Genomic DNA, 14,875 nt, shown 5'->3' with positions numbered 1-14,875 from the left:
CTGAAGAGACAGCTGAAGAGACAGCTGAAGAGACAGCTGAAGAGACAGCTGAAGAGACAGATAAAGAGACAGCTGAAGAGACAGATAGGGAAACAGAAAAAGAGACAGCTGAAGAAACAGATAAACAGAGGAGGAGACAGCTGAGGAGACAGCTGAAGAGACAGCTGAAGAGACAGCTGAAGAGACAGCTGAAGAGACAGCTGAGGAGACAGCTGAAGAGACAGCTGAGGAGACAGCTGAAGAGACAGCTGAGGAGACAGACCTGTGAACTGCAGCTGCTGACTCTTCATTCCTTCTTTAATTACTGCTGCACCCTCTAAACCGACTCGCCGCCTGACGCTCTCCCACCTCTCAATCAGCACCACACACACCAACAAACCTGCAGCAGCAGCAGCAGCAGCACAGGCAGCAGCAGAAGCAGCAGCAGCAGCAAAAGATGGACACAGTATGAGGCCCCCTTTTCGTAGCTGCGCGAACTCCCGCAAATACTGCCCTTGCATACACACAGCAGCAGCAGCAAAGCAGATCAGCAGCAGTAGCAGCAGCAGCAGCAGTGGCAGCAGCAAGGGCCCACCTGCGGCAGCTAAAATAAGCAGCAGCGGCTTCTTTCTGTTGTTCGGGATGCTTCGCTCCAGTGCCGCTGCTCGCTGCAGCAAATGCAGCAGCTCCTGATGCAGCTGGTGCAGCTGCCTCCACGCATGCGCTGCAGCACCGTGGGGCGCTGCTGCTGCTGCTGCGGCGGCGGCGGCTGCTGTTGCTGCTGCTGCTGCTGCTGCTGTTGGTGCTGCAGCAGCATTATGCTTCATATTATTTCCCCCATAGAGAGAAGCCCCTTCGCCCTCCCAAAGCTTTGCTGCTGCCGGAGATTCTGCTGCTGCTGCTGCTTCTGCTGCTGCTGCTGCTTCTGCTGCTGCCTGTACTGCTTCTGCTGCGGCTGCTTCAGAACGGTCCCCACGGTCGTGGTCTCCAGCAGCAGCTGCTGCTGCAGCAGGTGCTTCTGTTGCTGCTGTAGCATCAGCAGGTGCTGCAGCACTCTTGGTGTACCAGAGGCGGTCTGCCAGTGCCTGAGGCCACCGCCGGCTGCTGCTGCTGCTGCTGCTGCTGCTGCTGTCATTGTTGTTGCTGCTGCTGCTGCTGCTGGTTGGGGTGTCTGCTGCTGCACTTCCGTCAGCTGCTGCTGCAGTGTCAAGGCGCTGCGCTGGCGCATCTCCTGCATGCACAGGGCCTTCAGCAGCAACATCCGAGTTGCTGCTGCTGCTGCTGCTGCTGCTGCTGCCTTCGTCTTGAGAGTCCTTCGACTGTTGCTCAACTGGGTGGGTAGCCTGCTGCTGCTGCTGCTGCTGCTGCTGCTGTTCTTCTGATGACTGTTGCTTCTCAGCCGCCCGTCCCCAGTGCAGAAAGGAAACCGAACGGCGCTGCCAACGAGCAGCAGGAAACGAGCCTGCTGCTGTTGGTGCTGCTGCTGCTGTTGCTGCTGGATGTAGCTGCATCTGCAGCAGCAGCATGCGATTAACTACAAGGCGGTTGGGTAGCCTAGAACGAGAAAGAAACATAGTTTGCTGCTGTGGGGAACTCCGTGCAGCAGCAGCAGCAGGAGAATGAGCAGCAGCAGCAGCAGGAGCAGGAGCAGCAGCAGGTGCGGGCACTGCAGCACGCTTGTGCTGCGGCAGTGACCTTCCTTGCGCTGCTGCTGCTGGTGGTGTTGCTGCTGCTGCGGCTGCTGCTGCTGCCGATGCTGCAAATCGGACGGCCCTTCTTGTAGGGACGCATTCAGCTGCTGCTGCGGCTGCCGCTGCTGCTGCTGCTCTTAAGGCTGCTGTTTCGGTTGCTGCTGCTGCAGCAGCCGCTGCAGCAGCAGCAGGAGGGCACGGCATAAAGACTCGAAGGCGCGGACTACTTCGACAGAGCAGCAGCAGCAGCAACAGAAGCAGCAGAGGCAGCAGGAGCAGCAGCGGAGGCTGTTGCTGCTGCTTTGTTGCTGTTTTACTGCTTTGAGGTCCTTTGTTGCTGCTAGATCTTCTGCTGCTGCAGCTGCTGCTCTTGCAGCAACCGCCAGTGTGCTCTGGGCCTGTGACAGATCTGTAGAGGGCGGGACAGCTGCTGCTGCTGCTGCAGCTGTGCTGCCGCTGCTGCTGCTGCAGCTGCTGCTGCTCCTGCTGCTGCTGCTACTGCAATACTCAGCAGCAAATGAGTAATATAAAGATTAATGAGATGGTATTTGTACGGAGGCTTCGCGCTGCTGTTGCTGCTGCTGTCGCTGTGGGGCCCCAGTGAGGCGCCAGCTGCAGCAGAATATGCAGCAGCAGCAACAGCTGCCATATTGTCAACAGCATGCGTACAGTATATGACTACACAATTCATCAACAGCTTCAGCCTAAACTTTCTTGTCTTCTTAGCTGCAGCCTCAGAGTGTCTGCAGCAGCAGCAGCAGCAGCAGCAGCAGCAACAGCAGCAGCCGCAGGAGCTGCAGCAAGTGTGAGCAGCAAAGCACACTTTAACTGGCTACGCTGATCCCGTCTGCTGCAACAGCAGCAGCAGCAGCAGCAGCCGTTGCTGTTGCTGCAGCATGCATCACAACTCTTCGGCTGCGCAGCTCCCCCCAGGCGAGTAGTTAGCAACAGCAGCAGCAGCAGCAGCAGCAGCAGCGGATCCGGCAGCAGAAGCAGCAGCAGCAAAAGTACACACGAATTCCTTACGGCGGCATCAGGAGCAGCAACAACGCAACTGACGCCCTCAACACCTGCAGCCAACAGCAGCAGCAGCAGCAGCAGCAGCAGCAGCAGCAGCAGCGAGAAGCATTATTTGTAGACGATACTGGTTCGTTAATAGCACTGTTGGTGCTGCTGCGCCTGCTGCTGTTGTTGTTGCTGCTGCTGAAGGAGCCCGAACAGTGTGTAGCGCCCACTGCAGCTGCGTCGCTGCAGCAGCAGCAGCAGCAGTGAGAGCAGCAGCAACGGCAGCAGCAGCTTGGCCTGCATTTCGTTTGCCTTTTTTTGTGCGGGTAAGCAGCTGCTGCTGCTGCTGCAACGCGAGCAGCAGCAGCAGCAGCAGCGCAGCAGCAGCAGCAGCCGATGGCTAGGGTGTGCCCCAACGCCCGTTATCCGAGTGCAGCGGTGCCTCCAACCTTCTTGACGGACGCAGAGAACGACGACAGCAGCTGTAGCAGCAGCTGCAGCAGCAGCAGGAGAGGTAGTCTTGCTGCAGCAGCACCTAATGCAGCAGACAGCAGCCAGCGGTGGAGGCGCTTAGTTCATATTTGGGGTGTATGGGCACCTCTCCGCTCCGTCGGGAGGCGCTTCACCAACACAGCAGCAACAGCAACAGCAACAACAACAAAAGCAGCAGCAGCAGCAACAGCAACAGCAGCAGCAGCAGCAGCACCGTCCGGGTGCAACGTGGAGGAAAGCAGCAGACGAAGCATCTCTCCACACTTGAGATTGGCAGCAGAGAGACCAGGTTGCTGCAGCAGCAGGAGGCGCAGCAGCAGCTGCAGCAGGAGGAGCAGCAGTTGCGGCAGCATCAGCAGCAGACTTGCTAGCATCAACAACTGCAGCAGCAACAGCAGCAGCAACAGCAACAGCAACGGTCTTCTGAGGCTCCTGCTGCGCCGCGTCGTATCACCGCGCGGCCCAGCAGCAGCAGCTGCTGCTGCAGCAACTGCAGCTGACAGCAGCAGCAGCAGCAGAGTGCCTTCTCATAAACGCAGCAGCAGCGCAGGCGATTGCCGTCTTGGCTCTGCGTGGTGTGACAGCAGCAGCAACTGCAGCAGCAGCATCTGCAGCAGCTGCAGCAGCATCTGCAGCAGCAGCTACGGTTCCGTTCAGGACTTCGCTGGCAGCACTTGCTGCTCCGCTGGAGCAGCAGCTGCCGAGGAGCAGCAGCAACAACAACAACAAGAACAGCAGCAGGAGCAGCAACAGCAGCAGCAGCCCAGCAGTTGTCCTGCTGCGCCAGACAAGGAGAGAGGAGCAGCATATTGTGCCTCCAAAGAATCAGCAGCAGCAGCAGCAGCAGCTGTAGAGCAAGCAGCAAAGCCGTACGAGGAGCCAACAGCAGCAGCTGCAGCAGCAGCAGCTGCAGCAGCAGCAGCTGCAGCAGCAGCAGCAGACACAATGGAAGCAGAAGAAGTAGCTTGTACAGTTCAGGAGGCGGCTGTTGTTGATGATATTTGGAGTTGTCGTATGCAGCAATTAGAAAGGAGATCATCTGCTGCTGCTGCTGCTGCTGCTGCTGCTGCTCGGGACCGGCGGAGTGGCTGGAGGCGAGCAGCGAGAGCAGCAGCAGCAGCAGCAGCAGCAAAAGCAAAAGCAGTATGCAGGCTGCTTCCTTGGAATATTTGGGGTGTTGTTTGTTTGCTGCTTGGAGCAGCATTGCTGCTGCTGCTGCTGCAGTCTGCATGCGGTTTAGTACTATTTGGCTTGTGTGTATGCTGCTGCTGCTGTTTGGTGTCTTGGGTAGAGCATCAGCAGGTGCTGCTGCAGCAGCAGGGTTTGCGTATATGGCTGCCGCAGCAGCTGCGCTGCGCTTTAGAGCAGCAGCGGCTGATAGACATGATCCGCGGTTTGCTGCAGTCGGGTGCTGCTTCTTTTTATCTTTCTCGTATATTTTGTCTGTCTCTTGGAGACCCCACAGAGACGGAGACAGTAGCTCTCTTAGAAGGCATGCACCCTGCTGCTGCACATTTGCTGCTGCAGCGGGGTGTCTCTAGAGCTTTGCCAGCGTCTATACGCAGACTCTACTTCGGGTCTAAACAGCAGCAGCAGCAGCAGCAGACGAAGCAGCAGCAGCAAAAGCAACAGCAGCAGAAGCAGCACCACAAGCAGCGCCTGCTGCTGCTCCTGCAGCAGCAACCACAGAAGCAACTGACGCACGAAACGAAGCAGCCGATGCTGAGGCAGCAAGACTTCCATAGAGACGAGAAGCAGCAGCTGCAGCAGCAGCAGCAGCAACAACAACTGCAGCAACAGCAGCAACAACTGCAGCAGCACCAGCAAGATTGGCTGCTGCCTCTAGAACCACATAAGCCGCATGAAGAAGCATCTTCGCAGCTGCTGCTGTCTGCTGCTGATCCTCCGTGGGTACGGCTGGCGCAGCCGCTCTCACCTGCTGCTACTGCTGCTGCTGCTGCTGCTGCTGTTGCTGCTTTTTATCAAGAACGAAAGGAGATGACTGAAGACGAAAGACATGCAGCTGCTGTTGTTCTCTCTATTGGGAAAAGAGTTGGTGAGCTCCTATCCAGCTGCTGCTGCTCTTGCTGCTGCTGCTGCTGCTGTTGCTGCTGCTGCTGCTGCTGTTGCTGTTGCTGCTGCTGCAGCTGATGCAGAAGGGGCGATGTGTTGCTATTCCCCGCCAAAGTAGAGCTGTCATCGCTGTTGCTGCTGTTACTGCTGCTGCTGCTGCTATTGCTGCTGCTGCTGCTATTGCTGCTGCTGCTGCTGATATTGCTGCTGCTGCTGCTGCTATTGCTGCTGCTGCTGCTGCTGCTGCAGGTCCTCGTAAGCTGATGTATCCTGCTGCTTTCCCGTTGCTGCTGCGGATTGCTTTAACTCGGCTGCTGTTTGGCCGCCGCATGGAGGCCTGCATGCGCTCAATAAAGCAGACAGGAGAAGCAGCAGCAGCTGCTGCTTTTGCTGCCGCTACGCTGCTGTGCTTTTTCCGAAGAGTAGGTCTTGCTGCTGCTGTTGCTGCTGCTGCTGTTGCTGCTGCTGCTGCTGGTTTGGCGCGTAGGAGCGTCGTTCGGTATTCTTGCTGCTGCGGCTATTACTAATGAAGTTTTGGGGCTTCTGCTGCTTCTGCTGCTGCTGCTGCTGCTGCTTTCAGGATGGTCGCGTTGTTCGGAGGCTGCATGCAGTTCCTGCTTTGCTGCTGGTGTTTTGGGTGTACATACACCTGCTGCAGCCTGAGGCAATGGGGACGCGGCAGCTGCTGCAGTGGCTGCTTGCAGCAAAACGACGACGGCAGCAGCAGCAGCAGCTGCAGCTGCAGCACACGCTGCAGCAACAGCAGCAGGCCATAGCTCGGAGCAGTATTGACAGCAGCAGCAGCAGCAGCAGAATGAGGCCCGACCTCAGTCGGCTAACCCTTTTGATTTCTCAGCGAAGTCGTACACCAGCGGCAGTAGCAGCAGCAACAACAGCCCCAACTGCTGCTGCTGCTGCTGCAGCTGCTGCTGCTGCTGGGGAGCCAGGGCGTGATCCTCATTTGATAGCGTGTGGAAAGCTGCTGCGGCTGTTTTTGCTGCGGCACCTCTTGCCGTTTGCTGCTGCGGAGCTGTCGGATGTATAGGGGTTATTATCTGCTGCAGCAGCAGAATAATTTGCTGCTGCACTTGCTGCTGCTATTGCTGCTGCTCTGCCGAGCGATTTGCCTGCGGTGCTACAGAACAGCCTCCCGTTGAAACGGAAGCAGCAACAAGTACAGCAGCAACAGCAGCAGCAGCCGCAGCAGCAACAGCAGCCGCAGCAGCAACAACAATAGCACCTGCTGCTGCAGCTGTTGAGCATGCTGGTTTAGGTTTAGTGCTGCTGAAGTGAAAGCCTTTTGCTTTGTCGTTAATTTTATTTGTTTTGCTGCTGCAGCTGCAAACTGAGAAGCCACATTGAGGGTTTAGGCTTTGAAGAGTTGCGGCTGAGCCTTAGGGTTTAGGGTTTAGGGTTTAGGGTTTGGGGTTTCCTGATAAGAGGCAACTGCCAGCAGAGAGGGGAGGCAGACACAAAAACGCAAACTCAACAGCAGCAAACTGCTGCAACAATTCACCACCTGCTGCTGCTGCTGCTTCTGCTGCTTTCCTTCTGCTACTGTTGCTGCTGCTGTTGCTGCTGCTGTCACTTCTGCTGCAGCGTTGCTACTGCTGCTGCTGCTGTTGCTACTGTTGTTGCTGCTGCGCATAGCTGCGGCCCTTTCCAGTAGGGGCGTAGTCGAGGGCTTGGAGCCCTATGGTTTAGGGTTTAGGGTTTAGGGTTTAGGGTTTAGGGTCTACGGTTTAGGGTATGTCCTCTGGCGGACATTATAGTGTGAGTGTATTAAACCCTAAACCCTAAACACCTAACCCTAAACCCTCAATATCTAACCCTAAACCCTAAACACTAAACCCCTAAACCGTAGAAGCTAAACCCTAAACCCTAGATGTTGTTAAGTCTAAGGGTAGGAAGCCACACACTCCAGCAAAACCCTAAACCCTAAGTAGATAACATTAAACCCTAAACCCTAGTCCTTCCCTTGCAAACCCTAAACCCTAAATTCAAGAACTACTCGCTAAACCCTAAACCCCCCACCCAAAATAGCTGCATCAAGCAGCAACCCTAAACCCTAAACCCTAAACACCTGACCGTTAACCCGGAAGATTCAATACTTAATCCTTTTAAACCCTAAACCCTAAACCCTAAACCCTAAAAGAGCTAAGATCTTCTACTCTAATGGGCCCGCCGACCTGAGCAGCAGCTGGCTGCAGATGGTCACCCCACGAACCTCCAAACCCTAAACCCTAAACCCTAAACCCTAAACCCTAGACCCTGAACCCTAAACCCTAAACCCTAATTTAGAGAGTAAAACCCTAGCAATTCGTGCATGAGAAGCCTTCCACCACTAATCCGTGCAGCAGCTGCACTGCTGCTGTCGGCTGTACACACACATGCTGGATCCAAACCCTAAACCCTAAACCCTAAACCCTAAACCCTAAACCCTCAAGGGCCCCTGTCCTGTCTAGAGGATGGCAGTCAACGAGGGGCCAAAGGACCCGAACCTCCATACTAACGACGCTCCCTCCACTGAGCAGCAGCAGCAGCAGCAGCAGCAGCAGCAGGAGCGACAACAGCAGCAGCAACCAGAGCAGCAACAACTGCAGCAGCAGCAGCCGCTCCTGCCGCAACCGCCGCAGCAACACCAACAATCCCCACACGCGCAGCAACAGCCCAGGCAGCAGCAGCAACGCCATCAGCAGCAGCAACAGCAGCTGCTACGCCCTCGGCAGCAACAGCAGCAACGCCCTCAGCATCAGCAGCAGCAGCACCCACAACGCCAGCAGCAGCAGTACATGAGGCAACGGCGGCCGAGCCAGCAGCAAGCTCGGCAGCAAGAGCAGCAGCAGCAGCAAGAGCAGCAGCAGGAAGACCATCAGCAGCAAGATCACCAGCAGCAAGACCACCAGCAGCAAGAGCAGCAGCAGCAGCACGAGCTGCAGCAGCAGCAGCAAGAACGACAGCGGCGCCCACGGCGGCCAAAATTGGAGCAGCAGCAGCAGCAACAGCAGCCACAGCAGCAGCGACAACGACAGCCGCAGCAGCAGCAGCAGCACCACCCGCGACACCAACAACCCCAACAGCAGCCACAGCAGCAGCAGCAAAAACAAGAGCAGCAGCAGCAGACGCAAGGACATAACCGAGCGCGGCGGCCACAGCAGCGGGAACGCCGACAACAGCAGCAACCATGGCAGCAGCAGCAGCAGCAGCAGCAGCACCAGCACCAGCAGCAGCACCAGCGGCAGCAGCAGCAAGCACGCCAACAGCAGCAGTACTTCGACCAACAGCAGCAGCAGCAGCAGCAGCAGCAGCAGCAGCAGCAGCAAAGCATTCCTGAGGCCTTAAGAGACCAGGTGGAAAGGAACAGCCGGCCGGGTTGTCTGTGGGTGAGCCCCCTGCCCTAAACCCTAAACCCTAAACCCTAAACCCTAAACCCTAAACCCTTGTGTGGGGTGTAATGTGCAGGGCCGCCTAAACGTGAATCGGAAGTTTCCGGATGATGCCTTCGTAGCAACCAAAGACGGCCTGCCTGACATCATTATCAAGGGTTTGCTGCTGCTGCTGCTGTTGCTGCTGCTGCTGCTGATGCTGCTTCTGCTGCTGACGCTGCTGCTGCTGCTGCACTTGCTGCTGTCGCGGGGTCAGGCCTCTGCATGCGTCGGGCTGAACGTTTGTAGTGTATGCGCGTGTCTTGGAATGGCTGCTGCTGCTGCTGCTGCCGCTGCTGGCGTTGCTGCTGCTGCTCCAGCTGCTGCAGTTCTTGCTGCTGCTGCTGCTGCTGCTAATGTACATGTATGCTTTGGTTGCTGCTGCAGGGAGACAAAACAGGGGGCGCGCTGTCCACGAAGACTTCGTGCAGGTGGAGGTAAGCCACCTGCTCCCTGCTGCTGCTGCTGCTGCTGCTGCAGCATCCGTTGTTGCTGCTGTCGCTGCTGCTGTCTCCGCTGCTGCTGCTGCTGTTCCTGCTGCTGCTGCTGTTGCAAGGACTACAGGGGAGATGTGGGGCGGCGATTGTCGCGAGCGCTGCAGCGTTTGGCATCGTGGTGTTGCTCCGCTTGCTGCTGCTGCTGCTTCTGCTGCTGCTGCTGCTGCTGCAGCTGCTTCCTCCGGACCAGTGGGTGCCTCTGAGCGGAAGTGATGAAGACAATTGTCTCCCCGTGAATGCTGAGGGAGCAGCAAAGACAGGCAGGCTGTTATTGCTGTTGCTGCTGCTGCTGCTGCTGTTGCTCTTGCTGCGATTGTTGATTGTGTTGACGGCGTTGCTGATGCTGCTGCTGCTGTCGCGCGTCCGCAACTTTTCCTCCTTGCTGCTGCTGCAGTTGCTGCTGTTGCTGCTGCTGCTGCTGCTACTGCTGCTGGCTTGCGTCCGTGTAAAACCAACGTCCATCTTAAAGCATCCCTGCTGCTGCTGCTGCTACTGCTGCTGCTACTGCTGCTGCTGCTGCTGCAGATGTGGAGCTCCGTCGAGCCGGGCGTGTGATATTTGTAGCAAGCGAATTTCTAAGCGATAGAAGAAAAGCAGAGTTGCTGCTGGCGCTGAGGCAAGGCGCAGAGTGTGCTGCAGCCTCGCAGCAGGAGCAGCAGCAGGAGCAGCAGCAGCCGCAGCAGAATCACATTCAAGAAAGCCACCAGCAGCAGGAGGGGGAGCGAGCGCAGCAGCAGCAGCCGCCAAACCATGAGCAGCACCAGCAGCAGCAACAGGAACAACAGCAGCAGGAGCAGCAGCAAGAGCAGCAGCAGCAGCAACAACAACAGGACGAAGAGCAGCGGCGGCAGCAGCGGCAGCAGGAGAGGCAGCAAATGGTGAAGGAGCAAGAAGAGAGGGCTGTGGAAATATTAAACAATTTACGCGCACACAGACAATTTGTTTGCAGACTCCGAAGAAACACTGGAGTTCGTTTGCTGCTGCTGTTGCTGCTGCTGCTGCTCTTGCTGCTGCTGCTGCTGCTCTTGCCGCTGCTGCTGCTGTTGCTGCTGATGCTCCTGCTGCTGCTGTTGTTGTTGCTGCTGCGGTGCTGCTGCTGCTGTTATACTTGCCGCTGCTATTGTCGCTTTATTGGCTGCTGCTGCACTTGCTGCTGCTGCTGCTGCTGCTGCAGCAAACAGAGGGCTTGGCTTATGCATCCTTTTGTCTCTCGCGTGGTGTCTGTCTCCTCGTTTTGCTGTCTTCGATATGCTGAAGCTGCTGCTGCTGCTGCTGCTGCTGTCTCTTTTTGTCTTTTTGCTGCTTTATATATTTATTTGTGTTTTGTCTCTTAATCCTCTCTCCGGCGTTTTTAATTTTTTTAATGTTTGGTTTAGGGTTTAGGGTTTTAGGGTTTAGGGTTTAGGGTTTTAGGGTTTAGGGTTTAGGGTTTAGGGTTTTTAGTTTTTATTTGTTTATGTTTGCTGCGATTCTTAAATTTATTTTTATTTTTATTTATTTTTATTTTTATTTATTGTTTTGTCTTTGCCTTTTAATTTATTTTTACTTGGTTGTTTGTTTTTGTTTGTGTTTCGCTGTTTGTTTATCGCCTTTTAATTGTTGTTTATTTTTTATTTGCGTTTGTTTTAGTTTGCCTTTTAATTTTAACTTAATTTTAATTTTAGTTTTATTTGTTTTTTATTTTTTTTGTTTTTTTTAGACTGCTGCGGAGAATTTCGTTCGAGCCGAGCCGATAGGCAAGTGTCTCCTTGTGTCTCCTTTTGTCTCCTTTTGTGTCTCCTTTTGTCTCTTACTGTCTCTTATTGTCTCCTTTTGTCTCCTTTTGTCTCCCTTTGTCTCTGTTTATCTCTTTTAATCTCCCTTTTAATCTCCCTTTTGTCTCCTTTTGTCTCCTTTTGTCTCCTTTTGTCTCTTTTTGTGTCTTTTTGTCTCTTTTTGTCTCCTTTATCTTTTCTGGCTGTCTCCTTTTGTCTCTTTTTTTCCTCCGCATCTGTTTAGTCTCCACCGCTGGCCCTTAGCAACTCTTTGCCTCTCTAGGGTTTAGGGTTTAGGGTTTAGTGTTTCTTATTTAGTGTTTCTTATTTAGTGTTTCTTATTTAGTGTTTCTTATTTAGTGTTTCTTATTTAGGGTTTCTTGTTTAGGGTTTCTTGTTTAGGGTTTAGGGTTTAGGGTTTAGGGTTTAGGGTTTTGCGTTTAGATCGTCGTAAGCCTTGGGTTTTGTTATCGCTGAGTGAAGTAGAGAGGTGGACAGACACCGCAGAGCTCGAGAGCTGCTCCCGTCTCTTCTTGATTAATATATCCTCTTGGGCTCCTAAACACCCTCTCCCTAGAGGTACCTAAACCCTAAACCCTAAACCCTAAACCCTAAACCCTAAACCGTAAACCCTAGGCCTTAGGCGGCAACCACAGCGTGCAGCAACTGATATGCGTTAGTCCCCGTCTGCTGATACAGCTGCTGCTGCTGTTGCTGCTTCGTTTGCTGCTGCTGCTGCTATTGTTGTTGGTGCTGGTGTTGCTGCTGATATTGTTGCTGCTGCTGCTGTTGTTGCTGCTGCTGCTGCTGCTCCAAACAGGAGAAATACTCGGGTTGATTGGGACGAGCGGCGAGCTGGGGAGCGAGCTTATGGCGAGTCAAAAACCCTAAACCCTAAACCCTAAACCCTAATACGCCGAAAAGGCAGGGAGTAGGTGTGATGCCGCCCATAGATCTTATGAGCGGGGTCAGTCGTTTAGGGTTTGTGTTTAGCATCTAGGGTTTAGGGTTTAGGGTTTGTGTTTAAGGTTTTCGGGTCTAGGGCTTGTGTTTAGGGTTTAGGGTTTAGGGTTTAGGGTTTGTGCTGCAGTGTGTTTTGATTGCTGGAGACCTCGTCAGCCACGCGCAGCCGCAAAACCCGGAGACAGAGGCAGAAGCAGCATCTGTTGTTGCTGCAGTGAGACACGAACTAGGTAACATCCTTCTGCTGCTGCTGCCGCTGTTGCTGCTGCTGCCACTGCTGCTGCTGCTGCTGCTGCTGCTGTCGCTGCCACTGCTGCTGCTGGATGCTATTTGAGTGGGGATTTGGTGTTTGCTGCAGATGAAGAAATTCGTCGGAGGGTCGACTTGAGGGGTAAGGAGCTGCTGCAGCTGCAGCAGCAGCAGCTGCTGCTGCTGCTAGTGCTGCTGCTACTGCTGTTACCTTTCGTGATGCTGCTACTGCTGCTTATTCTGGGAACTCTTTTAGTGCTGCTGCTGCTCCGCGCGCTGCTGCATCTGCTATTGCTGTTTCCTCCACTGCTGTTGCTGTTGCTGCTGCTGCTACTACTGCGTCTGCTGCTCATACTGTGTCTCCCGCTGCTGCTGCTCCTAGTGCTTCTGGTGCTTATACTTTGCTGCTGCTGCTGCTGCTGCTGCTGCTTTAGGGCTGCGTCGGGTATTTACCATCGACCCTCCTTCAGCTCGCGACTTAGATGATGCGGTGCACATACACCGCATTACTCACAAAGCCAACTGTCCCCTTGCTGCAGCAGCAGCAGGAGCAGCAGGAGCAGCAGGAGCAGCAGGAGCAGCAGCAGCAGAATACGAAGTTGGAATTCATATCGCAGATGTCTCGAAGTTCATTCAACCAAACTCACGCGTCGATAAAGAAGCACAAAATAGATGCGCTACACTGTACGTGCTGCTGCTGCTGTTGCTGCTGTTGCTGCTGCTGCTGCTGCTTCTGCTGATGCTGCTAACGCTGATGCTGCTGCTGATCGTGCTTTCGATGATCCTGCTGCTGCTGCTGATGATGGTGATGATGCTTCTGCTGTTGCTGCTGCTGTTGCTGCTGCTGTTGCTGCTGTTGATGCTGCTTCTGGTATTGATAATGATTATGTTTGTTTTTTTGTTTTGTTTATGCGACTTGTCGCCTCTTCTGCCTTTGGCTTGGGGGTTTAGAGTTTAGGGTTTAGGGTTTAGGGTTTAGGGTTTATGCTGTGTGTTGTCCCTCTGTATCTGCGTGTCTCTTGTCTGTCTCTCTCTCATAAACCCTCGTTGTCTGATTGCCGCCCAAACCCTAAACCCTAAACCCTAGATATTGTTTTGTTTTTGCTGCGCAGCTATTTGCCTCACATGTGCTTCCCGATGCTTCCTCGCGCTCTGGCCGACAACGTCTGCAGGCATGCAAACCCTAAACCCTAAACCCTAAACCCTACACCCTAAGCACAGCGCTCCTTGCAGTCTGTGTACACTTTGATAAACTGACGTTTCGGGCCGTAGACGTACGCCTACATCATGCTTAGGGTTTTGTAGGTTTGAGTTTAGGGTTTAGGGTTTAGGGTTTAGGGTTTAGGGTTTAGGGTTTAGGGTTTGCGTACAGTCTGCATCCTGGGGGCCCTAAGCTGACGTTTTCGGTTATTGCTCGCGTTTTTGAAGACGGCACAATCAACAAACGCTTTAAACCCTTATTTTTTAAATCTGTAAACCCTAAACCCTAAACCCTAAACCCGAACCAGTAGCTCTGTCTAAACTCTAAACCCTAGCCAGTAGCTCTGTCCTTACCCTAAACCCTAAACCCTAAACCCTAGGGGCTATCCAGTGGCCCTGCCTAAACCCTATACTCTCATTCGGAGCCCCTCAACACACAGGAGACACGGCGCCGCGATTCTAGGGTTTAGGGTTTGGGGTTTAGGGTTTAGGGTTTAGGGTTTAGGGTTCGGGGTTTGATGTTCAGGTTATTGAATCCTGCTGCCGCTTTTCTTACGACGAGGTACGGGGAGGGTTTAGCAGCAGCAGCTGCTGCTGCTGCCAGTGCTGCTGCTGCTGCCAGTGCTGCTGCTGCTGCTGCTACTACTGCTGCTACTGCTGCAGCATTTTGTTAGTTGGCTGTCTTCACCTACTGGCAGCTGCATTTGCACGATACCTTGTGCTGCTGCTGCTGCTGTTCTTGCTGCTGCTGCTGCTGCTGCTGCTGCTGCAGGTGCAAGAGATTATAGACGACAGGGGACTTCCTGAGGACAAGAGACCGCCAGTAGCAGCAGAAGTTAAAGGGACAGCAACTTGGGGCAATGCGCTGCTGCGCTGCAGCTGCTGCACCGGCAAGACTAACCGCAGCAAGCAGCAGCAGCAGCAGATGCTGCAGCAGCAGCAGCAAATGCAAGGAGACTGGCAGCACCATGACGCATCAGACCCATGGGGAGACAAAATAGAAGATGCAGCAGCAGCAACAGAAGCAGCAACACCAGCAGCAGAAGCAGCAGCAGCAACACCAGCAGCAGAAGCAGCAGCAGCAACAGAAGCACATCCAGCAGCACCATCCGAAGACTTGCAGCAGCCTGACACAAACACAGATCAGCAGCAGCAGCAGCAGCAGTTCGGGGAGTGCTGCTGCTGCTGCGAGCTGCTTTCTATGGGGGACGCTGCTGCTGCAGTGCCGCAGCACAGCAGCAAAACGACGTGGAGCGACTTAGTAGAAGACCTTAAACTTCTTGATAAACTCACAGTTAACATGAGAAGCAAAAGAAACAAAGTATGCAGGGTTTAGGGTTTAGGGTTTAGGGTTTGAGGTGGAGAGGCGGCGGTGTCAGCGTCAGGGTGTTGCGCTGCTGCTGCAGCGGCTGATGCAGCTTCGGATGTTGCTGCTTCTGCTGCTGGTGGTGCCGCTGCCGTTGCTGCTGCTGCTGCTGCTGCTGCTGCTGCACCTGCTGCTGCGCCTGCTGCTGCTGCGGCTGCAGGAGATGACGCCGTTTACAATT

The 14,875-nt window shown here is 54.4% G+C and overlaps 5 protein-coding genes across 5 annotated transcripts in view; 3 read left to right on the top strand and 2 right to left on the bottom strand.

Moving 5' to 3' along the window:
• Positions 1-574: 574 nt before the first annotated feature.
• On the bottom strand, positions 575-1,874 carry EAH_00043150 (hypothetical protein; the record flags this gene model as incomplete). Its single annotated transcript, XM_013394998.1, has 1 exon — positions 575-1,874. A coding segment is annotated over one exon (1,300 nt), but the record flags the coding sequence as incomplete, so codon positions are not given.
• Positions 1,875-2,206: 332 nt separating this feature from the next.
• EAH_00043140 (hypothetical protein, conserved) lies at positions 2,207-6,477 on the top strand (the record flags this gene model as incomplete). The annotated part of the gene is made up of 6 exons (XM_013394997.1): positions 2,207-2,475; positions 2,708-2,817; positions 3,007-4,179; positions 4,459-5,078; positions 5,821-6,279; positions 6,382-6,477. The coding sequence occupies 6 exons, from the start codon at positions 2,207-2,209 to the stop codon at positions 6,475-6,477; spliced, it is 2,727 nt and encodes a 908-aa protein (XP_013250451.1).
• A 1,231-nt stretch (positions 6,478-7,708) lies between these two features.
• Positions 7,709-8,641, top strand: EAH_00043130 (hypothetical protein; the record flags this gene model as incomplete). Its single annotated transcript, XM_013394996.1, has 1 exon — positions 7,709-8,641. One exon carries the CDS (start codon positions 7,709-7,711, stop codon positions 8,639-8,641), a length of 933 nt encoding a protein of 310 aa, XP_013250450.1.
• A 67-nt stretch (positions 8,642-8,708) lies between these two features.
• On the bottom strand, positions 8,709-10,361 carry EAH_00043120 (hypothetical protein; the record flags this gene model as incomplete). The annotated part of the gene is made up of 2 exons (XM_013394995.1): positions 8,709-9,737; positions 10,095-10,361. 2 exons carry the CDS (start codon positions 10,359-10,361, stop codon positions 8,709-8,711), a joined length of 1,296 nt encoding a protein of 431 aa, XP_013250449.1.
• A 1,495-nt stretch (positions 10,362-11,856) lies between these two features.
• The window catches only part of EAH_00043110 (RNB-like protein domain containing protein, putative), a gene marked incomplete at both ends in the record, with an annotated part of 3,758 nt that continues 739 nt past the window's right edge, over positions 11,857-14,875 (top strand). The window contains 7 exons of the mRNA XM_013394994.1: positions 11,857-11,883; positions 12,007-12,109; positions 12,238-12,270; positions 12,563-12,812; positions 13,501-13,600; positions 13,855-13,890; positions 14,101-14,649. Of these exons, the coding sequence (XP_013250448.1) occupies positions 11,857-11,883; positions 12,007-12,109; positions 12,238-12,270; positions 12,563-12,812; positions 13,501-13,600; positions 13,855-13,890; positions 14,101-14,649 (1,098 nt within the window). The remainder of the gene's footprint in view (positions 11,884-12,006; positions 12,110-12,237; positions 12,271-12,562; positions 12,813-13,500; positions 13,601-13,854; positions 13,891-14,100; positions 14,650-14,875) is intronic.

The sequence above is a fragment of the Eimeria acervulina genome, genomic scaffold, assembly GCF_000499425.1.
Source record: "Eimeria acervulina Houghton genomic scaffold, Eah_scaff571, whole genome shotgun sequence".
NCBI lineage: Eukaryota > Apicomplexa > Conoidasida > Eucoccidiorida > Eimeriidae > Eimeria > Eimeria acervulina.
This window is presented reverse-complemented; position numbering and strand designations above follow the sequence as displayed.